General features: G+C 56.9%; 2 protein-coding genes across 6 annotated transcripts in view; both read left to right on the top strand.

Annotated features, from left to right (window-relative positions):
• Nucleotides 1–12,471, top strand: part of RPS6KA2 (ribosomal protein S6 kinase A2) — a 353,565-nt gene extending 341,094 nt beyond the window's left edge. For 2 of the 3 annotated variants that reach the window (XM_042940277.1, XM_042940278.1), the window contains 4 exons: nt 1,402–1,478; nt 3,349–3,466; nt 7,330–7,467; nt 9,193–12,471. In XM_042940277.1, coding sequence (XP_042796211.1) covers nt 1,402–1,478; nt 3,349–3,466; nt 7,330–7,467; nt 9,193–9,318 — 459 coding nt within the window. In that variant the 3' untranslated portion in view covers nt 9,319–12,471. The remainder of the gene's footprint in view (nt 1–1,401; nt 1,479–3,348; nt 3,467–7,329; nt 7,468–9,192) is intronic. The other variant, XM_042940279.1, reaches the window with a different exon arrangement.
• Nucleotides 3,475–6,427, top strand: LOC122220595. 3 transcript variants are annotated; one of them, XM_042940282.1, is made up of 2 exons: nt 3,475–4,524; nt 4,597–6,427. In XM_042940282.1, the coding sequence occupies exons 1-2, from the start codon at nt 4,459–4,461 to the stop codon at nt 5,290–5,292; spliced, it is 762 nt and encodes a 253-aa protein (XP_042796216.1). In that variant the 5' UTR covers nt 3,475–4,458; the 3' UTR covers nt 5,293–6,427. The 3 variants fall into 3 exon arrangements, with proteins under 3 accessions (XP_042796216.1, XP_042796214.1, XP_042796215.1); XM_042940280.1 differs by having other exon boundaries at nt 4,573–6,427; XM_042940281.1 differs by having other exon boundaries at nt 3,475–4,920; nt 4,969–6,427.
• Nucleotides 12,472–22,138: the final 9,667 nt, after the last annotated feature.

Genomic DNA, 22,138 nt, shown 5'->3' with positions numbered 1-22,138 from the left:
GAAAAAAACCAGGTTCAGTGGGTTCAAGTGACTTTTGAAGGTCGCTCAGCCAGTGGAGACAGGGCTTGAACGACGAACATTCGGTTCATTTGCGTGTGCCGGCTGGTTGGCCACCGACCGAGTTCCCGGCACAGCCCACGGTGTCCGCGTTGCAAACACGGGAAGACGGGGTCCTTGCCCTCGTGTCGAAGACAGTAGGACACAGTCCTCCATGTTTGATGCTCAACCCCGTAATGTACAGTAATCCGTGAGCATTTATGCTGCTTTCCTTACTGTTCTCAACTATAAATCTATCAGAGCATCGTCTTCCGCGGAAGTACGCAATCCTAGGACGCGTGAATTCTTCTGTTTTAACCGTCCCTCAAAAAACTAGACATAGGCTCACCACGCGGTGCGGTCACGCCCGTGCCCAGCGTTTCTGAAAGCAGAGACAGGAGCAGATATTCGCCCACCCGTGTTCTCAGCAGCCCTGTTCACCAAAGGTGGGAGCCACCCACGTGTCCGTCAGTGGCTGAATGCCTGCACAGAATGTGGCATGTTTTTCAGTGGGTTATGAGCCTTGAACAGGAAGGACACCCCGTGCCACGCCTCAACACGATGAACCTCGAGCACGTTACGTTGTGTGTGATACGCAGGCAGAAGAGCGTAATTACTGTATGATTCCACTTACATGAGGTCCCTAAAGCAGCCAAATCCGCAGAGAAGACCGGAGGAGGCGAAGGAGGGTGGGGGCGAGGGCTGGGGGCGGGGCACAGAGAGCCAGTGTGTGATGGGAGTTGGTTGCAGTTTTGCAAGAGGAAAGAGTTCTGCAGGTGGATGATGGGAATGCTTGAGTAACTGAACCGTACTCCTAAAACTGACTAAGATGGTAAATTCTAGGGGCGCCTGGGGGGCTCCGTCCGCTAAGCGTCCGACTTCGGCTCAGGCCGTGATCTCGAGGTTCGTGGGTTCAAGCCCCGCGTCGGGCTCTGCGCTGACAGCCCGGAGCCTGGACCCTGCTTCGGATTCTGTGTCTCCCTCCCTCTCTGCCCCTCCCTCACTTGCACTCTGTCTCTCTCTCTCTCAAAAGTAAACATTAAAAAAATGCTTCTTAAAAGACGGTAAGTTTTATGCTATGTACGTTTTGCCATAATGTCTTTAAAGGTCCTTTAAAAAGTAAGTCTTCCCTTTTCAGCCCGTGTGTCAGTGGATCTGGCAAGAACTGTGGTTCCTGTGTGTGCCCTGGTCCTTGGGGAGCCCTACTGCCAGGCACCACGGTTGACTTTGCGTTGATAAACGACAGTTGCCCTGAAGACGTCCCCTGTCCCCCACCTGCCCAGCCCATCATCCCGTCGGAACAGCACGCTGGGAGCTTGAAGTTTCCTCCCCAGTGCTCACCCATCTCCTGCTTTTCCCCTGCAGGTCCTGAAGCGACAAGGCTATGACGCAGCGTGTGACATCTGGAGTCTGGGGACCCTGCTTTACACCATGCTGGCAGGGTAATGCGCGCCTCCCATGGGTGTCAGCACGCGACGGCACGCGCACCCGAGCCATCACGAGGCAGAGGTGTCAGGGGCTGTCCCGTCCGGGCCCAGGGTCAGCCCTGCCCCGTGCCAGGGTGGGGACACACACTCGCAGGTCCTGGGTGAACGCTTTCAGGCTTCCTTAGCCCTTTCGGGACAAATAAAGACCAGGGATGAGAAAGTTAGCTTTATGTTTTCTTTACATTTTTTTTTAATGTTTATTTATTTTTGAAAGAGAGAGAGAGACAGAGAGACAGAGCACAGGCAGGGGAGGAGCAGAGAGAGAGGGAGACACAGCACCCGAAGCAGGCTCCAGACTCCGAGCTGTCAGCACAGAGCCCGACATGGGGCTCGAACTCACGAACCGCAAGATCATGACCTGAGCCAAAGTCGGACACTCAACCAACTGAGCCACCCAGGCACCCCAAGTTTATTTAAATTTAAAGAGAGAGAGAGAGAGAGAGTGGGGGAGGAGCAGAGAGAGGGGGAGACACAGAATCCAAAGCAGGCTCCGGGCTCCGAGCTGTCAGCACAGAGCCCGACGCGGGTCTTGAAACCATGAACCGTGAGATCCTGACCTTGAGCCAAAGTCGGCCGCTCAGCCGACTGAGCCCCCCGGGCGCCCCTGTTTCCTTTAGGAAGCACCCGTAAACATTCCTGGTCAGACAGCACCTCGAGGCAGGCAGCCAGGTAAAGGCAGGTGACTGATTTGCGTGGCCACCGGACGACACGCCTGCCATCACGGAAGGAGGGTCGGATCCGCCGCGCCCCTTCCGATCCGGGGTCTGCCCTCGCCAGCTCTGCTTCTGGGCTGGGCTCCTTCCTCTACTGGCCTCACTCCCCTCACTTTTAAATGAAAAAGAAGGCACTGTGTGACACGTTAGGACTCCAGCCTTAAAGGCCTAGGACCCTACGAATCCAGAGTGGGATCGCTCTGTGATTTTCTGACACTCGCGTTGTGTGTACGTAAATCTCAGACCGCGAACTTTGCCACTAAGACCAAGTGTCATGAGATTCACGCAGAATTCCTTTTCCAGGAAGGCGTTTCTTGGCATGCCCCGGTCTATGGTGGGAGGTGATACGATAACTCACAACGCGGCAAGTGCCGACGTATCGTGTAGTGTCTCTGTAGGTCCCCGCGAGTGTATTTTCCTGCCTGTTTGCAATTGAGTCTTAAGAAATTGGGGCGCCTGGGTGGCTCAGTCGGTTGGGCGTCCGACTTCGGCTCAGGTCATGATCTCGCCGTCCGTGAGTTCGAGCCCCGTGTCGGGCTCTGTGCTGACAGCTCGGAGCCTGGAGCCTGCTTCGGATTCTGTGTGTGTGTCTCTCTCTCTGCCTATTTCCCACTCACACTCAGTCTCTCTCTCAAAAATAAATAAACATTAAAATTCTTTTTAAAAAAAAGATTCTCTCTCACTCTTCCTCTCCCCACTCACTCTCTCTCTCTCTCTCTCTTTCAAAAAACAATTTGTTTGAGAACTGGAATTGGTAATAGACCAACCATGGGTCTCAGACTTCAAATCTCAGGCTCTCTGCCACGGTCTCAACGAGTCAGCGGACAAACCACCCTAACACAGTGTCCCCAGGGGTCCAGAAACGGTCCAGGGAGCTCTTGCTGGGGTCCACAGAGTTTTCTGCACTTGCCTTATTGACCTACAGCATTGGCCAAGTACGGAAGAGGGACGTAGCGTTAAGAAATAAGTAACGCTTTCCCCTGATTCTGGATTTGGAGCACGGCGGCAAAGAAAGAGCTATTCTCAACAAGGCAGGGGCAACATCTAGCTGTGAACTTCACCGTAGGTCGTACAGCAGAGGTTCATTTTACCTGAATTCTCTCATTGCACAGATTTACCCCTTTTGCAAACGGCCCCGATGACACTCCCGAGGAGATTTTGGCGAGGATCGGCAGTGGGAAATACGCCCTTTCTGGGGGGAACTGGGACTCCGTCTCTGATGCGGCAAAGGTGAGTGCTTCCCAGCGCTCTCGCTGCTTAGGTTGGGGACTGTAGTGACCGCTCCGTTTGCGAGGAAGCTAGGGGAGACCCTTCATAGAAATAACACATGTGTTTTATCTCGTAGATTTTTTTTTTTTAGCTTCTCGGTTGAAAAATTCTTTTTCGCAAAGCTTCTCACGTGTCCCACGGTCTTGGTGCCCTGGGGTTCTCCAGAGAAATAGAATCCATTGGATTCCATGTGGACAGGCAGATACAGATTCTATGGAATTCATTGGATTCCATGTGGATAGGCAGATACGGAGATAGAGAGATTTATTCTTAAGATCAGTTCATGTGACTGTGGAAGTGACATGTGATAAGTCTAAAGTCTACAGAGTCAGCAGACTGCAGACTCAGGGAAGAGCTGGTCTCGTAGCTCGAGGGCAAAGCCCTTCTGCTGGCTGACTTCCCTTTTCCTAGGGGAACCTCTGTCTTTTTAACCTTCAGGGTTTCCCCTGATTGGATGAGGCCCACCAACACCATGAAGGGTCATTACTACGAGCTGACAGATTGCAGTGTCGATCTCGTCTAAGTAAGACTTTCACAGCATCATCTAGACTGGGGTTCCGCCAAACACCGGGGACCGTGGCTTAGACAAGTTGACCCATAAAATTAACCCTCACACTTCTGGTGACGTCATGAAATGGCGGCCCTGAATGATCACAGACTGATCAAGGACAACTCTGGGACAGAGATGTGTTTCTGTTGTTTTCGAACGCTTCGCACTGGGGCTTCTCGGTAGCCTCGCCATTTGGGACCAGCCTTGTTTAAGGAAACGTCAGACTTCGTCTTTTTCAGTTGAGATCATCATCTCCTCTCTAATTAAATAGTAAATGATCACCTGACCACTAGTAAGAAGGAGTATCGACTTTCCGTTTCCTGTGTTACTGTGAAATGGGTAGACGATCTGGGGTTCTGATTTCAGTGCTGCCATCATCGTCACTGTGTGACCTCGTACAGAGATGGCGGAGGGGATGGGGAAGATGGTGAAGTGGGTAGAAGAGATGATTGTGGAAGTGCTGACAGAGGTCATGGCGGAGGTGATGACAGAGGTCATGGCAGAGGTCATGGCAGAGGTCATGGCGGAGGTGACGGCAGAGGTCATGGCGGAGGTGACGGCAGAGGTCATGGCGGAGGTGACGGCAGAGGTCATGGCGGAGGTGATGGCAGAGGTCATGGTGGAGGTGACGACAGAGGTCATGGTGGAGGTGATGGCAGAGGTGATGACAGAGGTCGCGGCAGAGGTCATGGCAGAGGTGACGACAGAGGTCATGGTGGAGGTGACAACAGAGGTCATGGCAGAGGTGACGACAGAGATCATGGTGGAGGTGACAACAGAGGTCATGGCGGAGGTGACGACAGAGATCATGGTGGAGGTGACGACAGAGGTCATGGTGGAGGTGATGGCAGAGGTCATGGTGGAGGTAATGGTGGAGGTGATGACAGAGGTCGCGGCAGAGGTCATGGCAGAGGTGACGACAGAGGTCATGGTGGAGGTGATGGCAGAGGTCATGGTGGAGGTAATGGTGGAGGTGATGACAGAGGTCGCGGCAGAGGTCATGGCAGAGGTGACGACAGAGGTCATGGCAGAGGTGACGACAGAGGTCATGGTGGAGGTGATGGCAGAGGTCATGGTGGAGGTAATGGTGGAGGTGATGACAGAGGTCGCGGCAGAGGTCATGGCAGAGGTGACGACAGAGGTCATGGCGGAGGTGACGACAGAGGTCATGGTGGAGGTGATGGCAGAGGTCATGGCAGAGGTGATGGCAGAGGAGACAGCCGCTGGTGTCTGGTGAGCGCATCCCTTGTGTCAGACCCTGCCGCTCCCACTGCTCCCTTCCATCCACTCTGTCTCAAATGAGTATAGGAATTATCTAGTCTGGTGGTCCCCAAAGTAGACCAGCACTCGGGTGCTGGGGGTTCCTTTGTGAGGTGATCTTGGAGGCAAGAGTGGGAGGCAGGGAGAAGGGGTCAGGAAAGGAGTCAAGTCAAGAACAGGAGTCAAGCCAAGTGCAGGATCAAGTCAAGCACCAAGATTGCAGGCAGAGGGCTTCACTGCCTCCCAGGACCTTGACGATTTCCTCCTGCCCCTTCACCGCCGTGTCTTCTACCTCATCTGGCCCCGTGCCTTTTCCCCTCTGTGTTCACCGTACGTACGACAAACCTCCAATCTTCCCCAAACAGACACAGCCCGTGGATTTGTCTGTTGTTGCTTTACCCACATCCTGCACGTACCATGTAGAAAGGTATTATTTACTAGGAGATCTTGAGCGAATAAATAAAGGTCTCTCTGCTTCCATTTTTACACTTGGAAACGGGAACAGTAATACTTCCAGAACATATTTCTTGCAAGAAGTTACTAAGATGAATGTTATCAAATATTAAAAGGCATGGGATTTCTCTATAGAAGGAAAGGATTTTGTATTAGTCTGTAGTATTCCTCCTTCCTGGTTTATGACCAGATCTCCTGTTGAGTGCTTCAGCGTTGCGGTATGCGTGTGCGCTAATTCATGTGTTTCACTGAGAAATGTCACGGCGATACCAGAGGAAGATGAGGAGGCTAGCAGAAGAGCATGGATTCTCGTCATGGCTCTTCCTTGGACAATTGTTCAATGGCTACAAATGTCGACATCTCCATCTGCAAAACAGGGAAAGTAATATTTGCCCTCCTTCCCCCAAGGCCAGTCCCGATGACTCTTGAGAACAGGTGCATCGAGCACATGAAGACAGTCTCATGAACGCTATACCGATGCCGATCACAGCCGTGACTGTGTGTGCACACGTGTACGTGTATTGCGATGTGTGACATAAACGGGAGCTTTGTCTTTAAGCTACTTGGAGGACTTTTTATTGTTATTACCTTACAGTCAAATAAGAAAATTACCTCTGGGGCACTGGCTGGCTCGGTCGGTTAAGCGTCCGACTTCGGCTCAGGTCATGATCTCATGGTTCGTGGGTTCGAGCCCCGCGTCGGGCTCTGTGCGGACAGCTCGGAGCCTGGAGCCTGCTTCGGATTCTGTGTTTCCCTCTCTCTGCCCCTCCCCAACACGTGCTCTGTCTCTCAAAAATAAAAAAACATTAAAAAAGAAAAAGGAAAAAAAGAAGAAAAAATTACCTCTGTTGGACATTGTTAGCCCATCGGACACATGTAATGGCTACAGATTGTCAATTCCATGGCTGGTGATTATTTATAGCAAATGTCTATGGATAGTTATACTTAAATGTAACTACACCCATTGTTTTCTTTTTAACGTTTATTTATTTTTGAGGGAGAGAGAGTGCAAGCAGGGGAGGGGTAGAGAGAGAGGGAGACACAGAATCGGAAACAGGCTCCAGGCTCTGAGCTGTCAGCACAGAGTCCGACACGGGGCTCAAACTCAGGAACCTTGAGATTATGACCTGAGCCGAAGTCAGACGTTTAGCCAACTGAGCCACCCAGGCGCCCCTACGTCCAGTGTTATAACTGGTTTAAATCTGTGGGACAATCATTATTTTCGCTTCTCCCTTTGGAAGGATATCATTTTGACTAAAAGACCATTTCATTACATTATATGCACCATTTAACATTTCCACGTTTGAGTTCTCTTCGGATGTAAAATCTTTAATCCACTATAAGCCTGGAATGAGCCACCAAGTCGATGATGGTTAAGATTTAAAAATCACTCACGTACTTTAAAAGCTGAACGTGAACACGTGACCCCAAAATGCTGAGCATCGGCCGGAACAACGGTGAGGTTTTGCCGTGAGAGGAAACAAAGGAATTTTACTCGGGAGGCTGCTCGAATCAGCTTCGATCGGCCTCCCTTCCCCCTCCCTGTGATCTGCCCTTACAGGATGTCGTATCCAAGATGCTCCACGTGGACCCCCATCAGCGCCTGACGGCAGTTCAAGTTCTCAAACACCCATGGATCGTGAACAGAGAGTACCTGTCCCAAAACCAGCTCAGCAGACAGGACGCCCACCTGGTGAAGGTACCAACAAATGGTCAGGGGGGCACAACAGTGGGGTGGGGAGCACAGAGGCGTGGCCCTGAGACCTCCCAGTTCACCCGAAGAAATCACAGTGTGGGGGCCAGGTGGGGAACCGATCACGGGCGCAGCACGTATCCCTCATTTCTTAACTTCCACACGTTTCTTCACCGACGAGCCAGCACATGCAAAGCTCTGAATAAGCTACCACGTCTGTGAACAACTCTGAACAGCTTCATTGTGTGCGTGTGTGTGTGTGCACGCACCCGTGTGCATAGGAGACAGAGATAGAGAGAAAGTGGGAGAGAGACAGACAGACAGACAAATGGGGTGGAGAGTGGGAGAGAAGGAGGGAGAGAGGGAGGTGGATGGAGTCTTACATCTGTACCAATTCAAGGTTCCAAAGCCCTTCATTCTAATGATTTTTTTAATGTTTATTTATTTTGGCGGTGGGGGTGGGGGGTGGGAGCACACAAGCAGGGGAGGGGCGGAGAGAGAGAGAGAATCCCCAACAGGCTCCACACTGCCAGCACGGAGCCCAAGGTGGGGCTCGATCCCACAGAGCATGACATCACGAGCCGAGATCAAGAGTCGGTCGCTTAACCGACCGAGCCACCCGGGCGCCCCAGCCCTCAATTCCGGATCAGAGGCCTGCAGACTTGTCTGTAGAGGCCCAGACTGTGAACATTTGAGGCTTTTCGAGTCAGGTGTCTCTGTCACTACGCCTCGGATGTCCTGCCGTAGCACAGAAACGATACGCAGGTGGATGGATGCAGTTGGGTTTCAGTAGAAGCTTATCTACAAGAGCGGGGGCCCCGGGCTGGGCCCCAACGCGGTCGTCTGCTGACCCCGCCGTTCACCACACCTGCTTCCCTCGGCTTCCTGGGACGGGTCCCACAGCCCACGCAACGTGGAGTCTGGCTGCGCCCCCTAGGCGAGCGCGTCCCGACGCCCGCGAAAGAGACGCGAGGCTGTGGAGGGAGCGCCGTCAGGACGCGGCCGGCAGCAGTGAGAGTGTCCCCCCAGGGATCAAAGGGTTTTAGTGGACAGGATAGCCGCTCCTCTAACTCACGTCTCTCCTTCGACCCTTGCCATCCGGCGATCCCAGCCTTGGTTCTCCTGACCTTCCGGGACAACTGTGCCGATGGAAGCCACGTGTCATTGCACGTAACCGCGGCAAGGCAGTGGCTTCTGGCCACCTGGGTCGTGATTCACCCGCACCCCGCTGGGCAAACCAGATAGACTGGGGGGCATCCAGACGACCGGGGGGGGGGGGGGCGGTCTACACCGCAGGAACGAGCAGGTTCTGCCTCACATGCTGGGCAGCGGCTGCGCAGAGCTTCTCGGGAAGGACTGGGGCCACACCACGGCCAGACGTCAGGGTCAGCCGTTTCGGGTCTCCCAAAGCCCTGCTGGTGTGGCAACGTACCGCGGCACGGGGCCTGGGACCCCATCCTGGGGTTCCGTGCGCGTCCGGAATACCCCAGGTCACAGGCCACAGGCGGAGTTCGGGACTGGCGCGGGGCGGCGGACGGACGCGTTATTCACGAGGCCCCAGTGCACGTGGACCCTGCAGTGAGCACGTCGCGCCCCGTGCCCCAGGGTCCGGCAGGAAGGGCGTCCGCGCCCGCCGTGCGCGCGCAGACGAGGGCTCAGTGAGGCCGGGGGTCGGGCCCCCTCGGGAGCGGGCGGGCAGCGGGTCACCGGCCTCTTCCTTTCGCTTTGCAGGGGGCTATGGCCGCCACCTACTTTGCCCTGAACCGAACCCCGCAGGCGCCGCGGCTGGAGCCCGTGCTGTCGTCCAGCCTGGCGCAGCGCAGGGGCATGAAGAGACTCACGTCCACGAGGCTGTAGTACCCGCAGGCTCTGCAGAGCGTCCTCGGGCTCGCGGGCAGCGGCCTGGGCCCCCGCCACGGGCGCCACGGAGTGACCACCGCCCGGCCACGGGCCCGGGCGCCTCCGCTCATTCCACGTTCTCTCGCTCCGCCTGGATGGGATCCGGCCCCGGGACCTCCCACCGCCTCCGGCCTCCCGCCTCCTCCCCCCCGAGCAAAGCCGGACCGACTCGTGTCACCGCTCACCGCCCTGCTGATCGCCCGTAAGGCCCTTCGGACTCTGGAGGTCTTTTCCGATCATGGCTTAGATCGAGAGCGACAGAGATTTTTGCCAGTTACAGAGCCAGCGACTTGGCCAGACCCGGACACCGGCGTCCTCGTTACTGGCCCGGGAGGGCGCGCTGGCTGGTTCGCCTGTTGCCGGAAGGACGGGGTCGGCACGTGGCACCCAAGACTAGGCGCCGGGTCCCCTCCACATGATCCAAAGAGCCCTTGTCCCATCTCCCCCTCGTCTCTGACTGAGGTGTTGGCTGTTCTCTCCCGGGTCGCAGACCCGAAAGCGGGGGGAGCCCGGCCCGGAACCGGCGAGCAGCATCCTTGCCTCGGAAGCCTCTTCTCACAAGAACAGCACGTCCTTGGGGAGGAGCCAGCTGCAGCCTGTGCCCCCCGACACACACACACACCGGCCCGTGTCCTTGCTCCCCCCGCGGCTGGATGGCTGGCGGGGGCTGCGGGGCCGGGGTCCGCGCTCCCGCCCGGAGGTTCGGAGACAGAGCTCTAGGCCCGACAGCCGGCCACGGCCCTCTGTCAGCCCCCCGTGCTCGCCCAAAGCACCGGTTTCTCTGTCTGCTTTCCTCTCTCTGGCCCACGGGAGACCCCCTCCCCTCCCGGGGTGCCGGCAACCCTGAGCTGGAGGGAGGGAGCCAGAGGGGAGCCCGGAGGCCGGGCCGCCACGCGGGGGCCTGGAGGGGGCGGAAGGAGGCATTTCCAGGGCTACCGTGCACTTTGTGGAAGCTGTGCTTTTGTGTCGCATTTGTGTTTCTGTTCTTCAGTGACGTCTTACGTTTCCCTTGGGGTGCGTGCGCACAGGAGGGGCGCGGCATGGAGCGCGGGGCTGGGCGCCCCTTGCTCAGGAAGGCCAGGACAGGCTGGACACCACTGCCCAGGCGGAGGGGGAGCGTGTGCGCCCAGGCCGGCCGTGACTCCCCGCGGCCCTGGCAGGGTGCGGGGCGCCGGTGGCCCTCAGGCAGGTCTCACCGAGAAGGCGTGTTTCCTAGTTCATTCCTCCCCATCTCCGCTAACTACCCAACAAGAGCCACATGTCGCCTTCTGGGCACGACCCCTTACCTTCTCCGGTTGTTTTCAGACCCTCACAGGTAAACGTTCTGCAGCAGCTCTCGTTATTCCACGAGCCCTCTCCTTCCCTCAGACACCACACGACATAAAGGGTGGGGACAGGTTCACCCGTCTGTTTTGCGCCAAGCCTCATCAGGCATCTCTCGTGTTTCCCAAGAGAAAATGCTTTTCCCCAAGGCTAGAAAGACTTGATCCTCAACCGTTTCGTGTTAGGTCTGGATTCTTTTAATCGACTGTTAGAAACTTAGGAAAAACTGGACAGCCCTTAGGTCACAGGTTTGACCTCCTAGGTACCGAGGTCATCACGCCTTCTGTCCGCCGCACGAGGTTTGCTGGCTCACTGGTTAGCTCACCGGAGGCCAATGCGCGAGGGACGCAGGCCCGAGGGGGGTGGCCCGTGTGTGCTTCCCAGGCTCCCCCGCCCCTGCCTGTCATCCTCTTCCGGGCCACCGTGCACACAGCCCCACATCCTCACTCTGAGAGCCGCAGAGGGACCCCGAGACTCACCTCGCCCAAGCCGTGCCCTGAGCGGAGACCCCAGGGCCCCCCCTGCTCACCCCCGTTACTTGAACGTCCGCCAAATACCTCTGTTTTCTCAGCTTATCCAGAACGAGGCGATACTTGAAACCGTCCGACAGAAAGTCAGCCTGGAGAAGTCAATATTTTCAGCTTAACGTCAGAGTCTTGAGCGGAACAGCCAGTGGCCGTGCTTTATAAGCAGCGGTCATGTGCGAAGGAAGGTATCATATCTAGTTCTCCCTGTGCGGTTCACCCCCCGCCCCCGCCCGTCATGCGTGGCTCCGTGGGCTTCGCACACGCGGTGAGATCACACAGAACGAAATAGCTGTCCCCCCCGCCCCCAATATGTAGAGTCACAGCCCCTCTGGATCCCAAAACCACAGACTTTGTCGCCAGAAAACCTACCCGGCCACTGCGGTCCCTCCGGGGTGCCCACTGTGGTTCCGTCCCACCTGGAGATCCCCCCCCATTTGACAGAAACACCTGACTCACCACCCCCACCCACCCCCACCGCGAGGGCTCTGCCAGATGCTGCCCCAAGTCAGATTCAGGCAGGAGTGAGATCTCACCTGTATCCTTAGGTCAGATTGTCCGTGACCTGTGTGTGTGTGTGTGTGTGTGTGTGTGTGTGTGTGTGTGTGCGCGTGTGTGTGCACTTGGAGGACTGTCCGGCGTTTGAAGTGACCACAGTGCTTCCTGTTAGCCAGTATTGTTGATTAAATGGTGTTCTTCCTAAAGCCGCACGTTGGGATTTTTGCCTCACGCTTTTGACTGGGTCTCTCCGGGACACGAGGAACTTGATTTGCACTCTGTTTTTCTTTCCAAACGGCTCTGTGGCCTTTCACCTCTCCAAGAGTCCTTAAAGTTCTAGAACGGAAGAGGACCCCGCAGGGGCCCGGGCGGTGCACCCCGCGGGGCCTCGCAGAGCCCGGGGGTCACCTGGGAGACAGGAACTCAGCACCGCTGCAGGTCGCCTCCGTGGAGCACGCTTCCCACCCAGCCCCCGACTCGGCACTTTGTTTACAAGCCCGCGACCGTGCGTACAGGTCATTCCCGTGTTCACGCTTTGTATTTTATGTTGGAGATGGGCGGCCACTATACAGATATTTATTACGCTTTCCAGACTTTCTGAATAGATTTTTTTGAATAAACATGAGTTTTATGAAGTGTAATATTTTCCTAGCAGAGCGGTAATTTGGGGACTGTCTGTGTCGTTGCCAGCTATCGTCGGCAGATACGCTTCTCACCCCTGCTGCCCCCTCGCTCTGTCCCGGCTGCGGCCCCTGCGGCTGGAAGGTGGCTTCCCCTTGGATGGCCGTCCGGGCCGCGTGGAGAGCTGCTGGGGGGCACACAGGTTCCTCTGCGTGCACGTGCGGCTTGTGTGTGTGCACGTGTGCCCGAGCAGATTGTGTCTTACGTGTGCCTTGTACAAGTGTGTGCGTGCGTGTCTGTGTGTGTGCGCACTCCACACGGAACCTGGCCGCGTGATGGGGCGGGTGCCGGCCGGACACGTGGACGGCTGTGTGGGCGGCGAGGCAGGTGGCGCGGGGGTGGGGGCTGCCGGGGGTGTCCCCGCTGTCCCCGTTCTCTGCACGGCCACCCGGCCTCCTCCCGCCTGTCTGTTCTTGACACACAAGCAAAACGAGAAGCTAGGCTCTTGTCCGCCGCTCTCCGACCTAATTTCTTCTTCCCGTTTGGTCCATTCCCGAGCGGCCCGTGTCCACAAGCCAGACGCGCACACACACAGCTTTCTGCCGCCACTTCCGAGGTGCCTCCCCAGCAGCACCAGGAACTCTTCCCAGAACCCCTCGGGCTCTCTGCGCAGGCAGGAGTGTTGAGCCGGCCCAGGGGTTCGAGCCCACGGGAAACGCATGAACATTCTGCCTCCTGCTACGCGGTGGCAGGGAGGGGGGGGAGGGGGGGGAGGCGGCCACCATATGCCCGCACCCCCTCCCCCGTCACCGACCCCGTGGCACAGACCTGGTGGTGTGAAATAGCCTTCCCTCCCAGCTGAGGTTACAGCTCCAGAGGTGAGAAGTCCCGGGTGGGTCATGGGGCCAAAGTCAAGGTGGGGGGGAGGACTGAGTTTGGGGGGCTTCGGGAACAGAGCCCTGCCTTTCCCGGCCCGGGGCCCCCGCGTTCCTGGGCCCCTGGCTCTTCCCCCATCCGCAGAGCCAGCCCCAGGGGGCTGAGGCCCGTGCGTTCCCCTCACCCACCCCCACCTCCACTTTTGACGACACTTGGAGACCTCAGTGCACGTGGATACTCGCGGATACTCTCCCTGTTTCAGGGTCAGCTGATTAGCACCCGACACACTCACGGGTCCTGGGGACCAGGACACGACGTCTTCTGAGGGCCCATTATCCTGTCCACCACATCACACAGAGCGAGATTCTGTGTTGCCGTCTTCAGTCTGCGTGTTTGTCTGGGTGCGAAGGTAGGATGTCAAGAACGGTGACGTTTTGGAGGCTTTGGGGACGAGTCGGCCCGGCACGGTCTCCGGTGTGTGGATGAAGGCCCGAGACTCGGGGTCAGAGCCCGCAGCAAACAGCGTGGCCCCAGGCCCACGCCCTTCCCCCTTGCCCTCGGGTCCCCCCGTGGTGACGGAGAATGGCACACATGACGGGCTAGGTCACAGCTGGGCACCCGCACCTGAGAAACCCCAGTCGATAAGGGCTGGCCGCCCTTGGCCCCCGGGGGGACACTGTCCCTGTCCTCCAGGCAAGCGTCCTTGAGAAAACTGTCCAGTGACGGCTCACACACGCACAGAGACACAAGACCCATGGGGACTCACCTCCCAACAGTAGCGGCTCTGTGTCTGCTGTCCCCGAGTGTCACCCAAGGACTTGCAGTGGTCCTGCAGGTCCCTTTCATGTGGCATATTGTGCATTTGTTCTCAGACTCAGCTGGTCCCTCGTCCTAAGGGACACCGACCCAGGCTGAGACCAAGAGGCTGAGGCCACGTGTCGTAAAGGAGCCTTAGGCCTGGCTCTTGGCTTGCCGGGGCTCGGCCCCGGCAGACTCCGACGTTTCATCTGGCCCGTGACCTCCTAGGTAAAAGGAGCACACTTTGTGTGCAAAGGCGGATCCCAGAGTCCGAGGCCCACAGCAGGTGCAGGTGTGCCCCCCCCCCCCCCCGGGCGGTGTGCACGCGTCCCGCGTCCCCCCGGCTGGGCTTGCTCAGCCTCGCCCGGGACCAGGACACCTGCCTTCACGTCAGTTCAACCTCATCTGTTGCCAGTTTCTCAGCGTTTCTACCCAGAGTGAAGTGATGTCGTAAACGCTGCATGAAAAATCAGACCGAATGAGACGATCCCTCAAGGCAGAGATTCAGTAATTCAAAAACCACTTCCTGAGCCCGGACCACCGCCCCTCACTGTCCCCGGAGCTAGAGATGCGGCAGCAGCAAAGCAGCACCCCCGCCCCGGGAAGGCAATCCCCTCGCAGAGGGAGAAAGAAAACAGCAGTAAGATAGGCAGCAGGCTCCCAGCACGACTGCTGAGAAGGGAAGCCGAGTGGAGTGAGGGGGTTACTGCTCGAGTTAGGAAGGGGATTCACAGCGTAAATCCATCCTCAAGCTTCCCCGGCTCCTCTCAGCCACAGATGTTACCAGCCTTTCAAGGCACAGCTATGAACTGTGTAGTGTAGTTAATGCATTCCCTGTGCACGGCGATAATTCAGGATCTAAAATCAACAGCATTCATCCGTGACGTCTGTCCAATCCGGGTATCTGTTTGTCACTTTACCGTGATGAGGAAAAAACAGCCAATAAGGGGCGCCTGGGGGGGGCTCAGCCGGTTAAGCGTCCGACTTCGGCTCGGGTCGCGACCTCATGGTTCAGGGGTTCGAGCCCCACGTCGGGCTCTGTGCTGACAGCTCACCTGAAGACCTTGAGAGCACAGACCGAGGTTTCCCGAAGAAGAGGGAATTCTCCTCAAGACTGCAACATGGAGACCCTGCCCGAGTCTCTGACCATCAGACTCCGACCGTGACATCACCTCTTACCTGAGTCTCCAGCCTGCTGGCTCGTTCTATGTACGTCAGGTTTGCTAGTCCCCACGATGGCGTGAGCCAGTTCCTTAAAATAAATGTCTCTCCCTCTCAATAGATAGATAGATAGATAGATGATAGATAGATTGATGACAGATAGATAGATAACAGAAGACAGACGATAGAATAGATAGTAGGTTGATAGATGATAGATGATAGAAGATAGGTAGATGATAAATAGAGATAGATGATAGATATAGATAAATGATAGATAGATGATAGATATATACATAGGAGATATAGATAAATGGTAGGTAAATAGATGACAGTTAGACATAGAGGGATACCTATGTAGCTAGAGATAGAAATATATCTCCTATTGTCTCTGTTTCCCGGAAAACTCTGATTCAGTAAGACTGCGTTTCCCTTGGAGAAAATGAAGAGGCAAACCTGGCTGTCACCTGGGCCTGATACAGTCACAGCAAGTCATATGCACGCCATCAAACCCGCAGCAGGGGCCCAGGCAGCTCCGTCATTGTAAAGGACCTCAGACCTGCTTTCATTGTAGCCATGTGTATCCAATCATCTGGCTCAACTACTTCGTGCCAAACGTTGTAGGCAAGGCTAGTGCAATGCTGGTCCCAAGTGTTTCTCAGCATCGTCAGGGCCTGTCCAGCAAACAAAATCCTGCCCCCTCCTTCACGTGCCAGCTCAGGCAATACATGCCTAAAACCTTCTCTGGACCCTGTCGCTACTCAGAGTCCCTACCACAGCGAGGAAGACGTTGCCAGGAATTCGGCTTGGGTGCGTCCTTCTACCCCTGCCTGGGACACCGCTGAGGGTATGTTCTCCCTTCCTGCCTTTCTTTTCAAAGTTATTTATTTATTTTTGAGAGAAAGAGAGAGAGCATGCGCACCTGAGCAGGGGCGGGGCAGAGAGGGAGAGAGCTCACGACTTGAGCGGAAACCAAGAGTCAGTGGGACGCTGAACCTGCTGAGCCCCCCCAGGCGCCCCCTGGGCTGTGTTCTTTCTATTCTGAGCCCAGCACAGCGCCTGGCAGAAAAAAGTATTTGCAAATGAACACATAGATGAGGTATGGAGTTGCGGGGCATAGGACATTCTAAATAGGGCCTGGCGTCCTCAGGTGGGTCAGGTGGCCTCATTGAGGGCGGCGGGTGGATGACATTAGCTCCTTTCTTCTTCCCAAGGCTTCGCTGCTGCGCCCGGCACAGGGCACCTGCCATCGGGGTGCTCGCGGTTGGCACAGACCGCCACCAGAGGGCGCAGGGCAGCTCCCTCCAGACCCGAACTGGGCTCTCCTCCTGGATCCCTGCACTCACCTGAACTCACTGCACAGCATTTCCTCGGGATGAAGCCGGGATCCTTTGATCCGAAGCCTCTCTCCCACCCCTCCCGTCCCGACAGGTCACATGCATGGCGCCTGAGTCTGCACGGCCCTGGGCCACCGAGGTCACCTCCGGACGCTGCAGCTCAGAGCTCTGTCCGAAGACGCAGCACCCCACCCCCCACCCCGCCCCGTGACCCTGGCCAGTACGACCTCCTCGGCGGTCTCCAGGCCCACGGCACCCGAACTCTATGCTGTGCTGCCGAGCGGCCACGAGCCCACATGGGGCTGTTAACGCTTAAACTTGACATACAGTTCAGCTTCAGTTCTGTGGCCACAGTGGCCACGTTTCAAGTGTCCCACAGCCGCGTGAGGCTAGGGCTCCCGTGTTGGACAGCAGAGACTCTAGAACATACCCTCAATCGCAGACTATTTGTGTGCCGATCGGGAGTCTTAGTTACAGACAAGAGAATCCGCTCCAGCCGGTATAAGCAGGAAGAGAGTTATTCAAGCGTATTGGGTAACTTGAGCCCGCGGCCGAGCAGGCCTGGAAAGCTGCATGGCCAGAGACCTCGAAACCAGAGACAGTGTCCCCCCTGGCGGGGGGGGGGAGGTGCTGGCAGAAATACCCTGCCCCCCCCCCCCCCGCGTACCTGCCCCTGCCCCTCCCCAGGCCCCTGCCCACGCACCCAGAACCTGCCCCTGCCCCTGTCCCTGCCCCTCCCCCTGCCCCCACCCTGTCCCCCGCCCCCGCTCCCTGTCCTCCCCACCCCCGCACCTGCCCCCTGCCCCTGCCCCTGCCCCCACACCTACACCCGCACCCACACCCACTCCCTGTCCTCCCCGCACCCGCCACCTGCCGCCCAGCTTAGCCTGCCAGGGACCGCAGGCTGGATCGCCCCAGACAAAACTCCCTCCGCTCCGCGCCTCACGAGGACGACGCCTTTCCACCTGGCTCCCAGACTTCCAGATATCTGCAGCACAAGAAAGCCGACCCGTTATGCCGTCCACACTGCAGCCAGCGGCCACTGCAGATGCTACAGCCCTTCTCCCTGTGCTGGGAGCGGCAGTGACAGCAGACGCATGCCCGCCTCTCAGGCAACGACACTTTGTAAATGATGGGGGCGCAACGCGCCCCCCCACCCCCGCCCCGGAGAGAAAACCCAGACGGGCCTCAGCCCATCAGCTCCGCTGCCGGTGACCCTTCCCGTCCGGCCCGTCCAGGGCCATAGCCCAAAACTGAGTAGACACGCGGTGCCACCCACGGCCAACTACAGAAACGGGGGACCCCGGGGAGGGGCGAGGGGAGGAAATGGGTTATGGTAAAGCCCAGGAAGAAGTTGTGGGTAGTCACCGTTCAACTGTGTCCCCCTCCAGACAAGTTCCTCAGCCCACGGAGGACTGTGGGAGCTCAGTCCAGTTAAGGTGGGGTCGCTGGATGGGCCCTCGTCCTGTAGGACTTTCCCTGGAGGAAGGGGGGTCCACGCCAGGCACCAAGGCCTCCACAGAAACCAAGCCTTCTCACTCCTTGGCTTTGGACCTCCAGCCTCCAGAAGTGAGACAGAGAAATCTCTGTTGTTTAAGCCCCCCCGTGTGGTGGTTTGTCCCCACAGCCCGAGTGCACAGACACGGCCACCATAGCTGTCACAGCAGAAGCTGGTGGCAGCCCCAACCGCCTCCCCCAGGTCTGATTCCATGTACCTTTCCCCCCAACCAGGGTGTGAGCTGCCTGACACCTTCTGTCCCGTGTTCACCTTGTTCTGCACCTGGGGGGCTGGGCCTTTGTCACCGGCGAGCAGGGGGCCACCTCCTCACCCCCACCCCCACCCCCAGGGTAGCAAGAGCCCCGGTGCCCTTGTTCACCAGCTGAGATCACTGGAAGGTGACGCCTGGGGTCTGTGGGTTACGCAAGGCATCTGACGGGTCAGGTGGAGCATTTGTGTCGCCTGGGGAAGCATCCTTCCGCAGAGCCCAAGGGCACAGAGAAAGGAAGGAAATGCTTTGCTGGTGAGTCCCCGGCCACCAAGGGAGGGAGTTTTGCTGGCTGCTGGCACCTACCTCCCACAATCTCCAGTCCAACAAGGGCAGAAAAGCCCCTCGCTGCAGGGCCAGTGTCGGCTGCCCAGGCCAGGACATCCCCCCCACCCCGGTCCCCCGGTGCCGTGACCGTCCCTCAATCGCCCACACCGCTATCCTAACAGGGCACCATCCGTAGGACCGCATGGCAGGACTCGAGAATCCTGGGTCACTGGCCGCTGGGTCTCCTTCCCTCCCATCTTGGTCAGCTCAGGCCCTAACAAAACACCTGACTGGGGCGGACACAAGGAGCCTTCGTTCCTTGTCGTTCAGGAGCCCAAAAAGTCTGAGGTCAGGGCGCCAGCACATCCCTGTCTGGTGGGACCCACCTCCTGGCTCACAGAAGGTTCTAGTATCTTCCTTTAAGGGGCTCCACCTCCATGACCTCACCTCAACCTAATCACCTCCAAAGGCCCCCCTCCAAATACCGTCACCTCAGGGGGGTAGGGCTTCAAAGTATGGACCTGAGGACACAAACCCTCAGCCCATCGTGCCCCTTGGCCGTGAGTTTCTGGGTCAGAAACTGTGCATTTTCAATGCGTTTGGGCCGAGGGTCGCCCACGGGTGCGGCTGCTGGGGAAAACAGGGCGTGTATCCGTGACTGGCACTTACTGTGCCCTCCCTTCGCCCCCTCCCCCAAGCAGGTCAGGGAGAACCACCCTGAGGCCACCGGGAGGTGCCAGGGGGCTGGGCCACCCCTCGCCCAACACACCTGCGCCAGACTGCCCACCGCCTCGCACAGCCTCCAGCTGTGAGCGGGACAGACGGAGCCCGGAGCCCCGGTCTGCTGTGCCCTGCCCCGTCACCTCATGGGACTCCCTCTGGCACTCAGCACGACCTGCCAGATCTACCCCCCCCCCCAGCCCCCCTGCCCCACCTGCCTCTCCCACTGGAGTGCGAGCAGGGCAGAGTCCCCGATTGTGTTGACCTGAACCCCAGGCACAACGCTGGACATCTCATGGATGTGGGCGATGCTGACAGCAAGAGAGTGGGGAACAGCACAGAGACGGGGCGGGGCGGGGGGGGGGGGGGGCCCGTGAGGTCCGAGCCACGTCTCCCTTAGAAATACTGCCCTTCCTCCTCCTCCCCACCTGCCCCAAAAGTCCCCGGGAAGCGATTTCAACACATGGTACCCGGGCTGCGTGAAAGCAGACGCACTCGTGCACTGTGGCATCTGAAGTCAGGGGTTCGAATTCGAGCCTGGGCCTTTCTGACGGGCGTGAGGACCCGCCGGGGGTCCTTCCCTCGGGGAGACCTCGCAGAAGCGCAGGGGCCTCCCGCAGCCCGCGTGCGAGGCCACGGGACCCAGGAGGTGTCCTGTTCCCTTGGCAGAAACATCCAGAGCAACTTACTGCCACCGCAGGCAATGTCCCCTTGAGGTTAATCATTCAGCGGCGCTAGAGTTTGGCCAGGGAATCCGGTAAAACCGCATCTTCTTATGTGTAGCACAAGGCCAGGGATACGGGATGAGGATAAGCCAAATATTAGCTTTCAGATATGCTGCCTAGGACGGCCTTCCAGACCTGGGCGGTGTGGCCCACGTGGAAGTTTCTCTGAGGTCAAGCAAACACACCTACCGTGGTGAGCGGCGAACTTCGACCCACTTTGCGGAAGATGCCTACAGAACTGAGCTGAGCTCGCTCTGTGTTTTCACGTCCCTGACTCATCCGTGTGACGGTACGACCCTCCCGGGGAGTTCAGGTCAGATGTGCCTCGGTTCACCTGGCGATTTTCACCTCCGGCACTGAGATCACATTTAGGGAAAAAAAGGAAAAAGAGAAAAGACAGTGTGTCTGCTGAAGTCCAGACAAAGCCCTTGGAATTCAAGTTCCCCACCGCCAGCTCCAGGCGGACAAGAGGCACCATCGTGGAAAGCTCGTGGAGCTTGCTGGGGGCCATGCAGGGAAAACAAGAGGCGACCCCGGGCCATGACTAGGAGGAAACGTTCACGGCGCATCGGAGGCGAGAATCTGTCGTGTGTCTTGGGGAAACGAGCCACCGACCACGGGTGGAACACAGCAAGGAAGGGCCACACTGTGGATCTTGACACAGACAATTCATATTCATGACAATATGCTCAGCCAGTATTATGTACTCAGAATAGACACAAAATCTTCCACTGCCGGAACGTCATTTTTTTTAATGTTTATTTTTGAGAGAGAGAGAGAGAGAGAGCGTGCATGCAAGCGGGGGAGGGACAGAGAGAGAGGGAGACACAGAATCCAAAGCGGGCTCCAGGCTCTGAGTTGTCAGCACAGAGCCCGACGCGGGGCTCGAACCCACGAACCACGAGATCATGGCCTGAGCCGAAGTCGGAAACCCAACCGACTGAGCCACCCAAAGCACCCCATGGAACATCATTTAGCTTAAAAACGGTAACACCTAACGGGCTGATCTAAAACACATTACGCAACTGCAGTATGAAACAACGTAGAAAATACAGAACAGAATTTCAAATGTGGAAACAAACGTTGCCAATTCGTGGCCTGAAAAATAAACCCAGGGAGAGGGTGTTTTTGAGTCCTGAGTGTGGCTAGAGGTGAACAAGCTGATGTGTGTCACAACAGACGGTGCTCTAGCTATTTTAGCTGCAAACTGGGACTTACTGGAATTTTAAACCCCACCCTGATGTTCCTCTTAGGGCTTTGTGTGTTACATTGTGTGATACATTGTGAAAATATTGTATTCAGTCTTCTGAAGCACACACTAGCAAGAAAGTCACAGAGTTTTTAAATTGTGCAAATACCATGAAGCATCGTCAGTTTCAAAGACCCTGGAAAGAAAGGACAAGGAACAGAATGATGTCTGCCAGTGCTTGTTGGCTGAGTCACGAAAGAGTCCTTTACCTGCAGTCCAAGAATTTCTCGAGGGACGGACCCCTGGGCATCTGAGTCGGTTGGGCATCTGACTCTTGGTTTGGGCTCAGGTCACGATCCCAGGGTCGTGGGATCGAGCCTTGCATCCGGCTCCATGCTGAGCATAGAACCTGCTTAAGATTCTCTCGCCAAATACTCAATAATCACAGACAACAAATGGAGTGGGATTTATGTTTTCTCATTAATATCAGTGTGCATAGAAGAGCTCAACGTGAAGCTTAACAACACCATTTAAGAGCTTTTCGGGGGCAACTGGCTGGCTCAGTCGGCAGAGTGGGTGGCTCTTGATCTCAGGGTAGTGAGTTCGGGTCTGACATCGGGGATCTCAGGGTAGTAAGTCCGGGTCCGACGTCGGGTGTAGAGATTGCTGAAAAGTAAAATCTTTGAGGGGAAAACAGGGGAAAAAGAGCTTATTGGTGACCTTGCTAGGCAGGTAGGGAAATGTATTTGCAATCCAAATCTTTGGAACACAAATCCATATGCTGATTTTACGAATTTTTCTAACGTGAATAAATAGAACGTGTTAACAGGAATTTACAGCATTATATGAATTAACTGCAAACACTACCCCCAGAGCTGAGGGGCTGCTTCTCAGTTTACACAGTAAGGAACCTTTGAATTCAGTGCTAACACAACTGAGTTGAAGCGGGAGGAGGCCGGTTCACCTACATTGAGCT

Source organism: Panthera leo, chromosome B2, assembly GCF_018350215.1.
Source record: "Panthera leo isolate Ple1 chromosome B2, P.leo_Ple1_pat1.1, whole genome shotgun sequence".
Lineage (NCBI taxonomy): Eukaryota > Metazoa > Chordata > Mammalia > Carnivora > Felidae > Panthera > Panthera leo.
This window is presented reverse-complemented; position numbering and strand designations above follow the sequence as displayed.